Source organism: Balaenoptera ricei, chromosome 1, assembly GCF_028023285.1.
Source record: "Balaenoptera ricei isolate mBalRic1 chromosome 1, mBalRic1.hap2, whole genome shotgun sequence".
Classification (NCBI taxonomy): Eukaryota; Metazoa; Chordata; class Mammalia; order Artiodactyla; family Balaenopteridae; genus Balaenoptera; species Balaenoptera ricei.
This window is the reverse complement of record NC_082639.1, coordinates 36,896,399-36,914,513: the sequence shown is the minus strand read 5'-3', so window position 1 is coordinate 36,914,513 and position 18,115 is coordinate 36,896,399. Positions and strand designations below refer to the sequence as shown.

General features: G+C 49.7%; 2 protein-coding genes, 1 long non-coding RNA gene and 1 other non-coding gene across 15 annotated transcripts in view; 2 read left to right on the top strand and 2 right to left on the bottom strand.

The window, feature by feature from the left end:
• Positions 1–441: 441 nt before the first annotated feature.
• The window catches only part of ARMH1 (armadillo like helical domain containing 1), a 54,797-nt gene continuing 37,123 nt past the window's right edge, over positions 442–18,115 (bottom strand). For 9 of the 12 annotated variants that reach the window (XM_059921270.1, XM_059921330.1, XM_059921239.1 and 6 more), the window contains exons 8-13: positions 1,799–1,921; positions 1,628–1,700; positions 1,351–1,480; positions 1,196–1,273; positions 823–904; positions 442–748 (exon numbers count right to left, since the gene is read on the bottom strand). In XM_059921270.1, coding sequence (XP_059777253.1) covers positions 630–748; positions 823–904; positions 1,196–1,273; positions 1,351–1,480; positions 1,628–1,700; positions 1,799–1,921 — 605 coding nt within the window. In that variant the 3' untranslated portion in view covers positions 442–629. Of the gene's footprint in view, positions 749–822; positions 905–1,111; positions 1,481–1,627; positions 1,701–1,798; positions 1,922–18,115 lie in introns of those variants that run through there. The other 3 variants (XM_059921289.1, XR_009502950.1, XM_059921304.1) reach the window with 3 other exon arrangements.
• LOC132355095 (U5 spliceosomal RNA) lies at positions 9,326–9,441 on the top strand. The gene has a single exon (XR_009499524.1). It is a non-coding gene; the product is annotated as a U5 spliceosomal RNA (small nuclear RNA).
• LOC132364914 (uncharacterized) lies at positions 9,345–17,901 on the top strand. Its single transcript, XR_009502957.1, has 2 exons — positions 9,345–9,521; positions 16,190–17,901. It is a non-coding gene; the product is annotated as an uncharacterized LOC132364914 (long non-coding RNA).
• Positions 10,907–12,327, bottom strand: LOC132364898 (transcriptional adapter 2-alpha-like). The gene is given in 3 exon segments (XM_059921354.1): positions 10,907–11,630; positions 11,632–12,036; positions 12,038–12,327. Coding segments are annotated over 3 exon segments (1,257 nt in total). The 5' UTR covers positions 12,229–12,327; the 3' UTR covers positions 10,907–10,969.

Below are 18,115 nucleotides of genomic sequence, written 5' to 3'. Positions count from 1 at the left end.
TAAATTTTTCGTCGACAACACAATGAGGTAGAACTGTTTAGCTGGAAATAGAAATGTGGGAGTCGTTGCACAGAAGTGGTACTTAAAGTAATGGAATCACCAGGGTGTAAACGTAGGGAAGAGGCTCCAGGTCAGAGTCCTGCCTCACTCCACCTTGAAGGCAGCTGGGTTGAAGAGGAGGAATCAGCAAAAGAGAATGAAAGGAAGCAACCGGAGAGGCAGGAGAAAAACCAGGTGGGTGTGGTGTCCTGGAGGGGAGAGCGCAGGGGCCAGCAGGGAGCTGAGGTAAGGCCCGCTCCTCAGGCTGTGCCCTTGAATCTTCTACGACGTTGGTGGTCCTTCCCCTCAGACCAGCTTTTTTCCTTGGTGAGCAGGGGCACCCCGACCCATCGTCATAACTCTCACTAGATCTCCCTCTGCCCTCCACACACGGACGCCAGATAGATAGCAAGACTGTTTGTTTATTGAACCCTTCCCAGCCAGCTCTCCTTTTCCCCTTCTGGCGGGCAGAACCCCAGCCTCCCACCAAGGGCCAAGAGGAGTCAACCGGGGCTTGGCCCTGGCTCCTTCCTTCTGCCAGGCTTCCCTGCCACACAGCCTTGGCTTCCTGGCTGGCCTTGGAGGCTCTGTCACTCCTTTTCTTCCACAGCCTCCTTCTGGAAGTGTGTGATGTAGGCCACCTGACCCTGATTACAATGGCCAAAGTAAAAGCTCATGGTGCTGTCGGAGAGGCCACTGAGATCCAGCTCTGGGGACAGGGAGGTGAGCCTGAGTCCGGGTGCCGCCGCACCTCTGCTCCAGGCCCCCTCACACCCCACTCACCTTTGGTGACATTGACTTTGTTGGCCGCCAAGATGTCCGCCTGAATGCTATCTATTTTCACGTACAAGTCCTCGGCGTTGCTCTGAGGACAGGAGCAAGGGGACCTGGGCTGGATGCCAGGGCAGCCTGGACTCGGAGTTGGGCGTGGGCAGACGGAGGTTGCAGCCTGCGGTCAGGCCCTTAGCCTGACTGGAAGGGCAGGAAAGGGGACGGAAGGGTGCCAGGCGGAGAAGCCCAAGCCAGGGCAGTCCCTCCCGCCGCCGGCCCCGAGGCCGATCTGTGTGTGGGGTGTACAAGGGGAGGGGCCGTGCGCTGGGGTGTGCACAGGGGCACTGTTCCGTCCCGCGGGGCGCGGCGGGGCGGGAGCACTTACACGGAAGAGCTTGTAGAGTTCCTCCCCCATGGACCTGCGCACGTGCTCCTCCACCACTGGGAATAACTGCACAAAGTACTGCGTGGGCGGGCGAGGGGGCGTGACTGCCGTGCCCACGCGCTGTGCCCGCCGCGCCGCCCGGCCGCCCAGCGCACCTCTAGCGTGAGGCTGGCCTGCCGCTGGCTGTTGCTGTGGTCCATGTTGCCCATGGCGGCCATGAGGCTGTGCACCACGCGCAGGTGCAGCATCTCCTCGGCTAGGCTCGTGTTGCCTCGCGCCAGGATCCTGGGCGGGGGTGGCGTGGGGTGGGGGTGGGATTCGGGCTGCGGCGGCCCCGTGGGACCCTCCGGGCGGCCGGAGCGCTCTTGGGGGCCCGCGGGGCAGCGCCGGGCCTGGTTTGCCGCATCCGCCCACTACCTGCTGCCCGCTTACCCGATGGCCTTGGCGGCCGCGGCCTGCTGCAAGAACAACGGCAGGTGGGCGGTGAGCTGCAGAACCGAAGAGTCTGCAAGAGGGAGTGGCCGTGAGGCTGGAGGACCCCTCGCCCTCGTCTTCCACCCTGCCGCGTCGGGGTCCACCACCCCGATCCCAGCGGATCCCTACCGCTGACGATCTGGGACTGCTGTTTGCTGGTCTCCTCGAAGGACGGTCTCAGCAGCGCCACGAGGCCCTTGAGCAGCGCCGGGCACACGTCGTAGTTGACCAGGTCCTTGATCAGCTCGATGGCTGGGGAAGGCAGGGGCGCTGGAGAGGCCCGCCGCTCCACTCCCCACCCTCGCAAGGAAGCAGCACCCCTCCCCCCCAACTCCTTATCGACCTTTCTTAGCACCTGTTACTGGCCAGCACTGGGCCAGGCGTGGGGGGAGCTGGGCCGGTGACCCCTCAGTCCTGCCCTTCTGGAGCTCGTGGTTAAAGGGGAGAGGGAGGAGGAGGCCGAGGCCCCCTGGGACTCACAGAACCAGCCAGAGCCGGAGGAAGAAGGGTTGGAGGCTGAGAGGCTGAAAAGAGCTGGAGGCCCCACAGAGGTAGGGCCGCCAAAGGGCTTTGAGGAATCTAGAAGGTTTCGTGGAGGAGGGAAGGACCGCGGGTCTTCAAAGGGAGACAGGATGGGGAAAGACAAGGGGTGAGAGGGAGACAGAGCAAGTGGGTGGGGAGGTGTAGCAGAAAATGAGAAAGGAGGCAAGGTAGACAGCAGTTTAGAGAAACTTTCCTTTCTGACGAACCCTTATTGAGGCCCTGTTTGCCTAGGCTCTGTGCTGAGGGCTCTCCGTTCAGTGTCCCAGTGACGATCCCTGTGACCAACGAGCTTCCTTTTGCAATAGCATGATGACTTATCCCTATTGGACATTTGAGGGAATGAGGCACAGAGAGGTAAAGCACTTGCCTAAGGTACCACAGCTAGGAAGTGGTGGAAGCAAAAGGAGGGACAGATTCGGTTAGGAAGGAGGAGGGGACTAGAATTTAAAGAGGGCATTTTCTGTAGCTGCTTCGCAGTCATTCATTCCATCTAGCATTGACTCAGCCTTTCGGCAAATCTGCATAGGACGCCTCTTGGGCCCGGCGAACAGTTTGGTGACAAGTGCTATAAAAGGGGTGGGTGGGCTGTGGGAGAGCCTGGGAAGATGGCAGAGGACTGAATATTTTGGTAAAGAGAAAAGAACCCCAGACAGGCAGAGCTGGAAGGGGGCAGGTAATGCGGTGTGATAGGACAGCGGGTAAACACAAGTGCTTGCTGCATGGAAGACTGGGCTTGGAAATGAGCTGTCCCCCCAGCTGCAGAGTCAAGTGCTGCTGGCCTCTCCACTTACTTCGAGGGCAAAGTTGTTTCCCTGACTAGCTCATCTGCATACCAGAATGCAGTGTAGACTACGTGAGAAATATTAACAGTATTATCTGTTTGAAAAACAGAAATTAATGTTTTATTTTCTTTTTAAAAAAATTAAAAATAAAAATCTATTTATTTATTTATGGCTGCGTTGGGTCTTTGTTACTGTGCACGGGCCTTCTCGAGTTGTGGCGAGCAGGGGGCCTACTCTTTGTTGCGGTGCGCGGGCTTCGCCTTGCGGTGGCTCCTCTTGTTGTGGCGCACCGGCTCTAGGCGCGGGGGCTTCAGTAGTTGTGGCACTCGGGCTCAGTAGTTGTGGCGCACGGGCTTAGTTGCTCGGCGACATGTGGGATCTTCCCGGACCAGGGCTCGAGCCCGTGTCCCCTGCGTTGGCAGGTGGGTTCTTAACCACTACGCCACCAGGGAAGTCCCACCTTTTATTTTCTTGTCAGGAGCTTTTACCCAGTAAGAACATGTTTAGGGGTAATTCTCTACAATGGAAGAAAGGCTTTCGTTGGTAGGTACAAAGGCACCACAAACGTTGGGGGACCAACGAGTATATGGGAGGATGGGCATGCATGGTACACACATACACATTTCTCCCCAGTTTAATGAAATCTTTTGTGTCTTGGCAAAGACTTTCGTGGAGAGAAACACTTGAGAATTGGTAGTGGAATCTTCTGAGGTTTTACTTAAATAAGGGTAAGTATGTGGGTTTTCAAAGACAAATGGCTGATGTGTAGAAATATAAAGAGGTTCCTAGTTAAGAAACAGAAGATACAGCCAACTTGTTTTAGAAAGCAGTTCCAAGTTTAAGTTGTAGGTTGGGAACTGGGTTCTCGGATTCCCTGCCCCCAGCTGTAAGTGAGGCTCTAGAGAAGTTATATAGCAATCTTACTCGTGAACATGGATGCAAAAACTCTACACAAAATATTAGCAAATTGAGTCTAGCAGTATGTAAAAGGAATAATGTGCCATCTAGGAATGCACAATGCAATCACCTTAATAGAAAGAAAGTTTGAAAAAACTGAATCTCAGTGTGGTAAGAGCTATCTAGAAAAAACTATAGCAAAGGTCATACCTAATAGATGAAACATTGGAAACTTTCCCTCTTAGATGAGAAGGCAACCTCCCACACATTCCCCTCCACAAAATCTTTAGTAAAAGGTAAAAGACAAGCGATCTGGGACTTCCCTGGTGGCACAGTGGTTAAGAATCCGCCTGCCAATGCAGGGGACACGGGTTCGAGCCCTGGCCTGGGAAGATCCCACACGCCGCGGAGCAACTAAGCCCGTGAGCCACAACTACTGAGCCTGCGCGCTAGAGCCCGCGAGCCACAACTACTGAGCCCGCGTGCCTCCACTGCTGAGCCAGCGCTCCACAACAAGAGAAGCCACTGCAACGAGAACCCCGCGCACCATAACGAAGACCCAACACAGCCGAAAGAGGAAAAAAAAGGACAAGTGATCTGAAGAGAGACCAGAGTACACTTAGCTACATTTGCCACTCTCTCCTTAACTGATTGTAACGCTCCAAGACTGCTGTCTATTCCTGTGCTACGGCCACTCCTCCAGGAAAATCCGTGAAAGGGATTTTTGGAAAAGATGTACTATCTTCTTCTAATCTCTGGAAGAGCTTAAGACTAGAATTTTTTCTTGAATGTTTGATAGAATTCTCTGAAGCTTCTGATCTTATGGAAAAAATGAATTACTGATTCATTTTCTTCAATGGTTAGAGGACAATTTGGGTTTTCTACTTCTCGAGTATGTTTTGGTGAATTATATTTTCTCGCTGTTTTCACCTACATTTTCAAACATATTGCAAGAAGTTTTCATTATGTCATTAACAAAATGATTTTAATGAATGTACCATCTATAATGATGTCTCCTTTTATGGTCTTCATATTGATTATATGGGTTTTCTCTTCTTGCGTCAGTTCCCTTTGCCCCCAAGTCCCATGGGAGTAACACAGATGAATGCCGGCTTATGCAATGGATTTTATTACAAAGAAGAACCCCGATTTCAGAGAACCTGAATGTTATATAGCACTCAGTAAGCATGCCTGCCCTTTGCTCTAAAGGGGAAACTATCTTTCTTTTCTTTTCTCTTTCTTTTTAACTTATGGACTTTATTATGTATTTATTTATTCATTTATTTTTGGCTGCACTGGGTCTTCGTTGCTGCGCGCGGGCTTTCTCTAGTTGTGGCGAGCGGGGGCTACTCTTCGTTGCGGTGCGCGGGCTTCTCATCGAGGTGGCTTCTCTTGTTGCGGAGCACGAGCTCTAGGCGCGCGGGCTTCAGTAGTTGTGGCACACGGGCTCAGTAGTTGTGGCTCGCAGGCTTTAGAGCGCAGGCTCAGCAGTTGTGGCGCACAGGCGTAGTTGCTCCGTGGCCTGTGGGATCTTCCCGGACCAGGGATCAAACCTGTGTCCCCTGCATTGGCAGGCAGATTCTTAACCACTGCGCCACCAGGGAAGTCCCGAAACTGTCTTTATTTTCCAAAGCTGTTTGCTAAACAAACATCCTTGAAAAGATAGTCTGGAACAAAGAACAGTAAGTATTTCATTTACAAGGTGTGCAGAAACGTGAAAGACCTGTAGAGAATTGTCTCCTAGGATTATTTTTCTTTTGCCAGAAGTAATCCTTTAGCAGACACAGTGGCTCTGTTCCTGAATTTAGGGGGAAAGCATTCAGTCTTTCGTTCTTAAGTATAATGTTAGCTGTAGATTTTTTGTTTGTAGATGCTTTTTATCAAGCTGGGGAAGTTCTTCTCTCACCCTTTCTTTTTTTTCCTTCTTTTTTTTTTTTTTTTTTCTTTTTTTCCGGCGTGCCGCATGGCTTGTGGGATCGTAGTTCCCCAACCAGGAATTGAACCCGGGCCCTTGGCAGTGAAAGTGTGGAGTCCTAACCACTGAAGCGCCAGGGAATTCCCGGGGAAGCTCTTCTCTAGTCCTATTTTTCTGAGAATTTTAAATTACGAATGAGTTTTGAATTTTGTCACATGCATTTTCTGCAATGATTGATATACAATAATGTGATTTTCCTTCTTTAGTCTGTTAATTTGGTAGGTAAAATTGGTTGACTTTGGGGTATTGAACCAGCCTTGCATTCCTGGAATGAACCCCAGTTGGTCTCAGCCTGTTCTTCCCAATCACAGAATCAAAGAGCTACTCTCCCACGAGGAAGATCCTCAAGGATGTCTGGTGCCACCCCTTCCAGTGCCTGGTACCCTGGGGACAGGCCTCTGGGACAGCCCCTTTCCTCTGTGGGCCAACCTGATTCAGAAACAGCTGGCCACTGCTTCTGCACTTTCTCTTTCATCCAGGTCTCCTGGGGTAGCCCTCATAATCCCAACTACACCCTACCCCAACCTCTTATTGCTCAGATATGGTTCTAATTTGGAATCACAGAGCCAGCAACCCTGTGGAGGGAAAGGGACCAGGACACTGAGCCTCCCCGTCTTCACCCAGACACTCTCCCACCTGGATAAAAATGCAGCCTGGGATGCCTCTGGCCACTTGGCAGCTATAGCCTGGTGCCTGCAGTCCCCAAGTCTTTCTCACTTGTTCTTTTATTGTTTGGTTGTGAAACCTTTTCTTCCTTTTTCTTGAATTAGTGCTGCTTGGTTTTGGGGTCTGAGTGGTTGGCTCCTCCTCATATCTGACTATAGGGGCCTGGTCAGCTGCCGCACAGCTCTCAGTAGTAGCTGGGCTCTTCCCAGGCACAAGCTGGTGACACCTTAGTGCCAGGATGCCCTGGAAAAAATGCCAACCTGTGCCTCAGATAGCTTTTCCTGCGGCAAGACGTGGCTAGGTGAACCTTCAGGGTAAAAAAATGAATGGATGAGGATATTTTAATGAAATTTCCCTGACCACCAATGGCATTCTCTGCCCACATGGGACCAAGCGCTGCAGGAGACAACTCCCTGGTTCTGCCTCTTCACTTTGCACTAAATGCTTGAGCCTTCACTGATTATGTGTCTGCTCCTTGATGATGTATGGGGATCCTTGGAAAAATGAAGATTTATTCACTGAATCACTTTTTTTTTTTTTTTTTTGTGGCCGTGCCACTCGGCTTGTGGGTTCTTAGTTCCCCGACCAAGGATCGAACCTGGGCCGCGGCAGAAAAAGCACTGAGTCTTAACTGCTGGACCGCCAGGGAATTCCCCACTGAATCACTTTTTTAAAAAAAATAGATTTATTTATTTACTTTCATTTTTGGCTGCGTTGGGTCTTTGTTGCCGCGCGCGGGCTTTTCTCTAGTTGTGGCAAGCGGGCGCTACTCTTCGTTGAAGTGCGCGGGCTTCTCTTTGGGTGGCTTCTCTTGTTGCAGAGCACGGGCTCTAGGCGCGCGGGCTTCAGGAGTTGTGGCACACGGGCTGAGTTGCTCCTTGGCATGTGGGATCTTCCCGGGCCAGGGCTCGAACCCGTGTCCCCTGCATTGGCAGGTGGATTCTTAACCACTGTGCCACCCCGAACCTGTGACTCTTTAACACTATGTGAATTACATCCTGCACTGCCTTGTAGCAAATCACCCCCTGTAGCATTTGCACTTCAGAAAAAAGGTCGCAGGCCAACAGCCCAGAGACAAACCGACCCAATTACCGGGCTGCCTGATGCCAGCAGTGACTGTTTTGAAATAACGCAGGAAGAAGAAGAATGCAAGACCTTCACTACTTTGATCCTTATCATATATCCCAGACTGCGAGCCCCACGTATAAAATCTTTTCCGATTCCCGAAGGAGATGGGGGCACAGTTCTTCAGGCGCTAGCCTGCTGTGTCTTCCCTTCTGCCTGGCAGAAAAATGAAGCCATCTCTCTCTTCCTCCAAAATCTCTGTCTCCGTATTTCTGTTCGGCATTGGTGCACAGGGAAGCTGATATTGCGGCAACACCATCATCCATCTGCTCTTCCTCTTAAGGCCAGTTAAAGATGGTCCCTTGCAGTTTCCCAAGTTAGGTTAGTGATGTGAAATTCTCCTGCCCCTGGCCCTACCTCCTTCCCTGTCCCCAGCCGCGCAGAAGGCAGTTTGCTGGTTGTCTTCCCCAATTCTTCTCCAAGTAGGTTATGTTTACTCCCCAAATCCCTGAGCCAGAGGTGGGGTTGCCTACACTCCCAAACCCTGAGTGTCCACCTTGCCCTGTTGTTTGTAGTCTCTTGTGCTGTGCCTACAGTGGCACCTGGGCGGGGGAGGACACTGCCCTCGTCTAGGTTTTTCTAAATGTCTTACTCAAGTTGCAACCTCCAGCTTGTGAATCAACTGTGTCTCTTTTTTGACTTGTAAGCAAGTATTAAGCTTTGGGGTTGGGGGGAGGTCTGTAATGTGAAACAACTTCTTGTCTTCCCTCCCCCCACATTGTTGTAAATAACTTTTAACGGCCAAACCCCAGATTTGCACTTTTTTTTTTTTCCTAACTGCTAAGACCATTTTCTTCCCCCTGGTCTTACTGTAACATTTGGAAAAGGAATAAATGTCGTCCCTTAAAAAAAATAAAATAAAATAAAACAGACTTTCTGGGACTTCCCTGGTGGCACAGTGGTTAAGAATCCGCCTGCCAATGCAGGGGACACGGGTTCGAGCCCTGGTCCCGGAAGATCCCACAGGCCACGGAGCAACAAAGCCCGTGCGCCACAGCTACTGAGCCTGCGCTCTAGAGCCCGCGTGCCGCAACTACTAAAGCCCGCACGCCTACAGCCCGTGCTCCGCAACAAGAGAAGCCACCGCAATGAGAAGCCCGCGCACCGCAATGAAGAGTAGCCCCCGCTCGCGGCAACTAGAGAAAGCTCACGTGCAGCAACAAAGAGCCAACACAGCCAAAAATAAATAAATAAATATATAAATAACACTTAAAAGAAAAAAAAAGAAGACTAAAAAAATAAAGGGAAATCTGCCCCAACCTGTGAAATTATCTTAAAAACAAAACAAAACAAAACAAAAACAAACAAAAAAACAGACTTTCTGGTTGGACTCGGCGACTATATTCCTATCTGGCTTCTGCTCCGCCCCCTGGTGGTGGCTCTAGACCGAGCAGGAAAACTAATAAACGAAGGCATTTGCCGAAGCGCGAGGTTGGTGACTGGGCTTCATTTACATACCCACAATGCATTGCATTCCGGGTCTTGCCTACTTTCAAAAGGCTAGATTCTTGTATTTCTTTTGACTCCCGCCCCCGCTCGAAATCAGGATATTTTCAGAGAATTGTCTGAAATAATGGCAGAACTCACTCGTTGTTTGCGGGTAAATAGTTACCATTGGTGACTTGGGACTTACCGTTAGCCGAGGACTGTGTGAGAGGATGTGACGCCATACTCTGGTTTCTCTTCAGAACGCATAAATCTTTCGCCTTTTACTAAAGATTTCCGTGGAGAGAAACAACTCCGAGTTTCTCATCAATTTTTTGAGGCCTTGTTTTCACAAGGCTAATAACTTTGTACAAAAAGTAGAGGAATGTTCAGTACTTCTGTGTGTCTGGCGGGAGCGTTCCGCGTTCTGGAAAAACTGGTAAGGCAGTTCTGGTTTTGTTGTAGGTAGTGTTTGCGTCGGTGTGTCCCGATTTTTGTTCTTGTCCAGCGTGTGGTGTGTCGTGTTTTCTTTCTCCTTGATGGTTGTTTCGTTGGTGTTTTCGCGGTGAGGCGCGTGATATCCGTGTGGTTTCGGAACCTGGGCAAGCACCTGGAGTGCCATCGGTTGGCGGCGCGAGACCAGTGAAGTACAGTGGCGAGCCGTGCTTGCGGTTTCTGGCTGTTATTCGTAAGCAGCTGGACTCCTCTGTGGGAGCAAGGTGTGGTGTTCCGTTCCTGTGAGGTTGTCTTCGGAAAGCGGGTCTGGTGTGGACGGTGAAGCTGGTGCTCGCGGAGTCGTGTGGTAGCGTGGGGCGGTGATATTGACCCTGGTTAGAGGAAGGCGGCACCCGTGGGTGGGAGGAGGAGAGGCGAGACAAGCGCCCACCGTTTCCTTAGCGCGAGCGGCCCCACGGTTTTCAGAAATGCATGTACTCACGGAGCTGCAGAACGCACTTTGTTCCTAGGGCTTCGGGTTTATGTTTGCACGTTGAAGACCACCACGCATGAACTTGAACTGCTTCTTGTGCTCGGCACGGGGCCTGGCACGGAGCAAGTCAATCGTGCAGTAGACGGTTGCTAGCTGTAGAGTATCCGCTTAACCTGGCTTTGGTTAGGTCTTGAATTCAAGTGGAGGCTTGGGCCTATTTGTCTGCAAAGGTCTTTCAAGGCAGTACGTGAGCACCTCAGGCGAGATCCACGTCTCTGGGACTGTGGTTCTAACTGCTGCACTTGTGGAACTGGGCTTTTCTAAAAACTTCAAAAAAATTGAAGTATAGTTGGTTGATTTTTGTGTGATACATGTTTATTTTATTATGTATTTATTTATTTGAAGTAGCACAACATTTTAATCCATTAATTCTAAAAATAACAGAGACATTTTATATCCAGTGTCACCTCCTCAAGAGCCTATTGCAGATTAGACAGCCAGACTGCAACTTACAAAGCCAGACATTAAAGTTGAAGATGCAGTTTGGGACAACACCATCATGGGGAGATTTTCCTCCTCTTTGCTCATAAACATAAGTTGTCAGCTTAAAAGAATCCTCAGACAGAAAGAGAAAGCTTTCTCTCTCTATAACCTCTTTATTTTAAATCTGTCTGTAATGTTTGAAGACAAAACAGATAATCAGAAAACCAACCTCCCAAGCAAGTACAAGGATCTGAGCTGGACTCCTGGGACTAAAGACTGGTTTAGTTCTATTTCTACCAACACTGTGACGTGAGGTGCTGTGGTTCTTGTTTTAGTTACAAGAGGGGTTAGGAATGAATGCTAGTACAACTTAAGGTTTCCTTGGTTCTTCCCCTCTTTTTGCAAGCAGAATTCAGCTCAAAAACAAAACTCCAGAATGCCCGTACTGTCCTTTGGCCCACCAGGCCCGGAGAGCCTCAGGCTTTAGTGATGTATCCTTCTCGGATGAGGAAATCATAGATTTTCCGGGTTTTGTTCACGTCTATCTTGATGAGTGCTCTTGCCTGTGCCAGTCTCAAGCCTCCTTGCTTGTTACATTCGTTCAGTAGAGCAGATTTGTATTCTAAATAGGCTCCTGGGGCCAATCTCACCACCTGACAGAGCTCCTTTTCTTTTTCATCCAACTTCTCTGTGCCAGGGAGGCCAGTGAGGTTCAAGGGCGGTGCACTTCGTGTACCTGAATTCGAAGCCATTGGTACGGAAGAACTCAGGCCAGAATCAATGGCAGCCCGCCGGCGGAGCCCCTGCTGGCAGGCGCTACCGTCCTGGAGGTACTGGAGAACCTCCGAGAGCATAGTGCGTTTGAGGCGTTCCTCTTCTCGAGTCTTCTTGAGGTGATCATAGGTTCTGGCACTACAAAAGTTGGTAATGCCTGCTGTCCTGTATTCCTGGAGCCTCTTGATTTCCCTTCCGGGTTCGAATTCCAATGCATGGCTTTCAATGAACTTGTCATGTTCCACCGGCCCCACTATCCTTGCAGATCGCCTCATTGTTTCATAAAGGTCTTGGACTTCCTTGGGATACCGCCGTTCCATTAACTGAAACTTTCTAAGGTTGATTAATCCATGGTCTCTTATATAATTCGTGTAAAATGTCCGAGTCATCTTCAACAAAATCAATGTCTCTCAAGTCCCATTCTGCATACTTGTCAAACTCCTCAATGAAATCTGCTCGAGCTGGCATGTATCCTGCCATGTCCCGAGAAAGCAAGGAGTCAAAGGTAGGTCGGGGAGGGTCATCTGTAGAGTGAAATGGAATGGCTGTGTCAGCAGTTTTTGCCTCCTCTGCTTGCTTCAGGTTTAGCAGGGTAGATGCAAATAGAGGGTTATTGATGAAATGCTTCATGTAGTGCTTCTCACACTCCTCCTTGGTCTTGGTGCACATTTGATTGGCTACTTCCTGCCAATTTCCAAAGCCACAGTCCATCACAGCTTCTAAACGGGCCATTTCTTCTTGAGCAGTCCAGCTGGGGTCAAGAACAGGTCATTATTTCGTAAGTATGATCACGTTGATGTTTCTTGTACTCAAATCCTCGAGTGAAACACTGTAAGCACAGGAAAAAAGGAGGTGGCCCACATTCAGCACACTTGATATGAGGCTCCATGAGGTAGGAGGAGCAGCCTCGGCAAGGTGGCTTATCAGAGGGGTCATTGCTAAAGGAACTCAAACGGTCCATTCCCCAGTTGGCAAAGACTGCTGCTTTGATCTTCCTCAATGTAGGGCTCCTTCAAGGAGATTTCAGAACTGGCCAACACAGACACCAAAGCTGACGACCCCCCCCCCGCCCCCCTTACTGCATTCCCCTCCTCCGCGCCGAGGAAACGCCAGCGGCGCGCGCGCCCTGGGCTTGCGTGCTGGCTCCCGTGCGGCGCAGGCGCCATGATACATATTTATATATATACTTTGTGATGAGGTAGTTTAGCCTTAGAACTAGAATTGTTAAAAACAAGAGATCCTAGGAATTCCCTGGCGCTCCAGTGGTTAGGGCTCCACGCTTCCACTGCAGAGGGCGCGGGTTCTATCCCTAGTTGGGGAACAGAAACCGAGCAGGCCGCGCGGCGCGGCCAAAAAAAAGAAAAGGAAAAGGAAATGCTCGAGATTTTCTGTAGTTTCCAGTTTCTAATGTGGATCAAGACAGCAAGTAATTGCTGTAAATTTTAACTTTAGAAGTAAGCTTAGGGCTTCCCTGGTGGTGCAGGGGTTAAGAATCCGCTATAGGGGCCTGGTCAGCTGCCGCACAGCTCTCAGTAGTAGCTGGGCTCTTCCCAGGCACAAGCTGGTGGCACCTTAGTGCCAGGATGCCCTGGAAAAAATGCCAACCTGTGCCTCAGATAGCTTTTCCTGCGGCAAGAAGTGGCTAGGTGAACCTTCAGGGTAAAAAAATGAATGGATGAGGATATTTTAATGAAATTTCCCTGACCACCAATGGCATTCTCTGCCCACATGGGACCAAGCGCTCCAGGAGACAACTCCCTGGTTCTGCCTCTTCACTTTGCACTAAATGCTTGAGCCTTCACTGATTATGTGTCTGCTCCTTGATGATGTATGGGGATCCTTGGAAAAATGAAGATTTATTCACTGAATCACTTTTGTTCTTTTGGTTTTTTGTGGCCGTGCCACTCGGCTTGTGGGATCTTAGTTCCCCCACCAGGGATCAATCTCGGGCTGCGGCAGTGAAAGCACCGAGTCCTAACTGCTGGACCGCCAGGGAATTCCCCACTGAATCACTTTTTTTTAAAATATATAAACTTATTTATTTACTTTTATTTTTGTCTGTGTTGGGTCTTTGTTTCTGCGCATGGGCTTTTCTCTAGTTGTGGCGAGCGAGGGCTACTCTTCTTTGCGGTGTGTGGTCTTCTCATTGGGTGGTTTCTCTTGTTGCAGAACACGGGCTCTAGGCGCGCTGCCTTCAGGAGTTGTGGCACTCGGGCTCAGTAGTTGTGGCTCACGGGCTCTAGAGCACAGGCTCAGTAGTTGTGGTGCATAGGCTTAGTTGCTCCGCGGCATGTGGGATCTTCCCGGACCAGGGATCGAACCTGTGTCCCCTGCATTGGTAGGCAGATTCTTTTTTTTGTTTTTTAAATTTATTTATTTTATTTATTATTTATTTTTGGCTGTGTTGGGTCGTCATTGCTGCGCGCAGGTTTTCTCTAGTTGCGGTGAGCGGGGGCTACTGTTCGTTGTGGTGCGTGGGCTTCAGTAGTTGTGGCTCACAGGCTCTAGAGCGCAGGCTCAGTAGTTGTGGTACACGGGCTTAGTTGTTCCGCGGCATGTGGGATCTTCCTGGACCAGGGCTTGAACCTGTGTCCCCTGCATTGGCAGGCGCATTCTTAACCACTGCGCCACCAGGGAAGTCCGGCAGGCAGATTCTTAACCACTGCGCCATCAGGGAAGCCCCCACTGAATCACTTTTGATTGAGTTTTAAATTTCACAGGTGCCACTGTTTATACCCAAAGTGGAAGTGCTAGTCCCTGCCCAAATATCTCCACAAGAACCACAGCCAGTTACAACTCTATACACTGTGCGAATTACTCAGCATAGCGGACTCATTCAGAAAGCAAAGGGAACAGGAGACTGCTGCCATTGGCAGCTTTGCCTGAAGCCTGTGGTGTTGACAACCCCCAACTGTCCTAAATTGAAGCAGAACCTGATTTATTCATTGGCTGATTCATTCATCTAACAAAATGATTATTGAGCATCTTCTCTGTGCCGGATCCCTGGGCTATGAGGAGGACTAACATACAATCCCTGCCCTCAGGGACGACACAGTCCATTGGCGAGTACCAGTAAAGAAATTGGCATTTATGATTTGGTGTTAAAAGAGCCATGGGAACACAAAGGAAGCCAGGCTGGTGTGAGGGCCTGTTGAGGGCATGGGGGATAGAGAATCAGGAGAAGACTTCCCTGGAGAAGGTGGCACATGAACTGGCAAGGCCATGGGGAGAAGGGAAGGACTGGGAGGGAGAATGTGGCGAGTGCCATATTGGATAGTGTGTGCCACTCTGGTAGCCAGGCAAGCAGGGGGGTCTGGCTGGGACGCAGTGTGGTGGGTCATGGAGTGAGAGCTAAGGCTGTGTAGGCAGGCCAGCCCCAGCTTCTGGAGGCTTTGCATGTGCCAAGTACCCTCTAGAGCAGATGTTTTCTCATCTTTCATTTCAGGGAAGACTAAGACTCAGAAAGATTGACAAGCTTGCCCACAGTCAAACAGCTAATGAGTAGTGAAATAACTCTGTTGGATTCCAAACCTCATATTCTTCACCGTTAAACTAAGCTCCACTGCAACCTCTCTGGTGGAGGACCAGGAAAATAGACTGTGTGGGTACCATGCTGGAGAGATGGAGATCAGTGTAGATGTGAGAAATACAAAGACCTGAATTATAGCAGTGGAGACAGAATGGAGAAGGCAGAACAGATCTGAATGATGTTAAGGAATTACAGTTGACTGGTCTTTTTAGAAGTTGGTTGAAGGTGGGAAGCAGGAAGAGATGACAATTACCCACATGTCTAACCTGGGTGATTGGATGCTTTTTGCTGAGATTGGGACCTCGGAGAATGAAAGGTTTGGAGCAGGAATACCAGGAGTCTAATTTTTTTTTTAATTTATTTATGTATTTATTTATTTATTTTAATTATTTATTTATGGCTGTGTTGGGTCTTTGTTTCTGTGCGAGGGCTTTCTCTAGTTGCGGCAAGCGGGGGCCACTCTTCATCGCGGTGCGCGGGCCTCACTGTTGCGGCCTCTCTTGTTGCGGAGCACAGGCTCCAGATGTGCAGGCTCAGTAGTTGTGGCTAACGGGCCCAGTTGCTCCGTGGCATGTGGGATCTTCCCAGACCAGGGCTCGAGCCTGTGTCCCCTGCATTGGCAGGCAGACTCTCAACCACTGCGCCACCAGGGAAGCCCCTAATTTTTTTTTTAACATCTTTATTGGAGTATAATTGCTTTACAATGTTGTGTTAGTTTCTGCTGTATAACAAAGTGAATCAGCTATATGCATACATATATCCCCATATCCCCTCCCTCTTGCGTCTCCCTCCCTCTTGCGTCTCCCTCCCACCCTCCCTATCCCACTCCTCTAGGTGGTCACAAAGCCCCGAGCTGATCTCCCTGTGCTATGCAGCTGCTTCCCACTAGCTATCTATTTTACATTTGGTACTGTATATATGTCAGTGCCACTCTCTCACTTCGTCCCAGCTTACCCTTCCCCTGCCCCGTGTCCTCAAGTCCATTATGTACATCTGCATCTTTATTCCTGTCCTGCTCCTAGGTTCATGAGAACCATTTTTTTTTTTTAGATTCCATATATATGTGTTAGCATACAGTATTTGTTTTTCTCTTTCTGACTTACTTCACTCTGTATGACAGCAAGAGTCTAATTCTGAACATGGTCAGTGACATCCAAGGGGAGATGTCCAGAAGGCAAGTGGGTATGAGGGTCAGGCTCTCAGGCTCAGGAGAGAGGTCTGAGCTGCACAGTGGTCACTCAGCCACTCTGCACTTCATCCATAAAATGGGAATAATAGTGATATCTGCCTCATCAGCTTGTTGTGAGGACTAAATGAGTAATGAGCTAGAGCAGTACTCAGTATATAGTCAATACTCTATAAAAGTGAGCTATTATTGTTTCTATCATTATAGGTGGTAATTAAAACCATGGGAGTGGATGAGGTACCACAGAATCAAAAGGAAGAGAAGAGAAGACGACCTTGGATTGATTCCTAGGAGAAAAAGAAACCAACACTTAAGGGACTGGTGGAGGAAAAGGGATGTGTGAAGGGCTGAGAAATAGTTTCCAGAGAGATAGGAGGAAGACAGGAAAGTGTGGGGTCTGGGAAGGAAGGGATCAGAGTCCTCAGGGAGGAGGGTGGGATCAGGAGGGTTTGTAGTTTGAGAGTTCATGCCCAGTGAGGCTGAGAAGCAGCTCTGCAGGACCCATGCCCATTCATTGGACAAATAACAGATTGGGTACGTGTCAGCTACAGTCAGCAACAGCGCTGACTGAAACTGCAGTAAACAAAACAGATGCAAGGAGCGTGCCGACACTCGATGGAAACTGGAGTGCAAGGGGAAGGATTCCTCCAATCCAAAGAGGAACCACGGAGCCCACAGCCTGTCAGCACGAGAAGAAAGCTCTGTGATCACCTGTTTGATAGATGCAGAAACCCAGAACAAAGACTTGCCCAGGGAATTGCAGTGAATGGGAGATAGAGCTGTAGCAGCAGGCTTCGTTCATGTGGCAGACGTGCCTCAGAAATGGCATGGCACCTGGGAATTGTGGCTCTGTCAGGCAACCGTTTCCAAGGCACTCAGCACTGATGAGGTTGGTTTTACAATTCTTTGGTCCTAGAACCTGGGAAAACCAGTGCCCCCGTTCTTTGTCCTCACATCCAGACAAGACTGCCACCTGCTGGCCACACTAAAGAAGTGCACCTCAGTGCCATCCATACACAGCTTTGCTTCCTTTTCCAGCAGAGTTGGGGTATGAATAAGTTGGGCAAATCGCACTGTTGTAAGGAAAAGACCAGTGCCAGGCAACTTCCTGACCAATTACATCCTGTTCTTTGATCCCTGTACATTCCGCCACCTCTTTTACCAAATCCTGTTCAAAGCCCAAAGTTGAAACATTAAAAATATATTTTATGCAGTATTTTGTTTAAAAAAGCCAGGCAAGGGACTTACCTGGTGGCGCAGTGGTTAAGACTCCGCCTGCCAAAGCAGGAGACGCGGGTTCGAGCCCTGGTCCGGGAAGATCCCACATGCCGCGGAGCAACTAAGCCCGTGCACCACAACTACTGAGCCTGCGCTCTAGAGCCAGCCAGCTACAACTACGGAGCCCGTGTGCCACAACTACTGAAGCCCGCGCTCCTAGAGCCCGTGCTCCACAACAAAGAGAAGCCACCGCAGTGAGAAGCCCGCGCACCGCATCGAAGAGTAGCCCCCGCTCGCTGCAACTAGAGAAAGCCCGGGCGCAGCAATGAAGACCCAACGCAGCCAAAATAAATAAATAAGTAAATAAATAAATTTATTAAAAAGAAAAAAAAGCCAAGCAACATAGTGTTACGTGCTATGGTGCTATACCTGTTGCTGAATCAATAATTACCAAGGTGTGTCTCCCATTGGTATCCGCCCTTCTGGGCCGGTCTCGCCAAGCCCAACCAGCCCTGTCACCCGAGCGGCACACCCCACACCAGGTGCAGCGTGGGGTGAGGGGAGACAGTATCAGGCCCTGGCGGACACAGTGTTTAGGGCCAGACCAACTGGGCAATTAGAAACAAGTTTTTCCCAAGGACTTTCTATTTTTAAAAAAACTCTGGAAGACTGTATAATAAAACTTATAAATGCTAAGTAAAGTGTCGCAGTTGAAGGGCTCATGTAATTTTGGAGAAATAATGTATCTTTTAAAAACATTCAGTAGGTTTTTATGTGAAACTGTCCTTTAGTGTCAGAGCCTTGTGACCGTTGTTCATTGAAGTTACACAGGACCTGTGCCTCTTACACAGGAAAGGCTGACACTACTCCCCGTGTCAACTCAGAGGAGGAAACAAAGGCACAAGGTTCTACGGG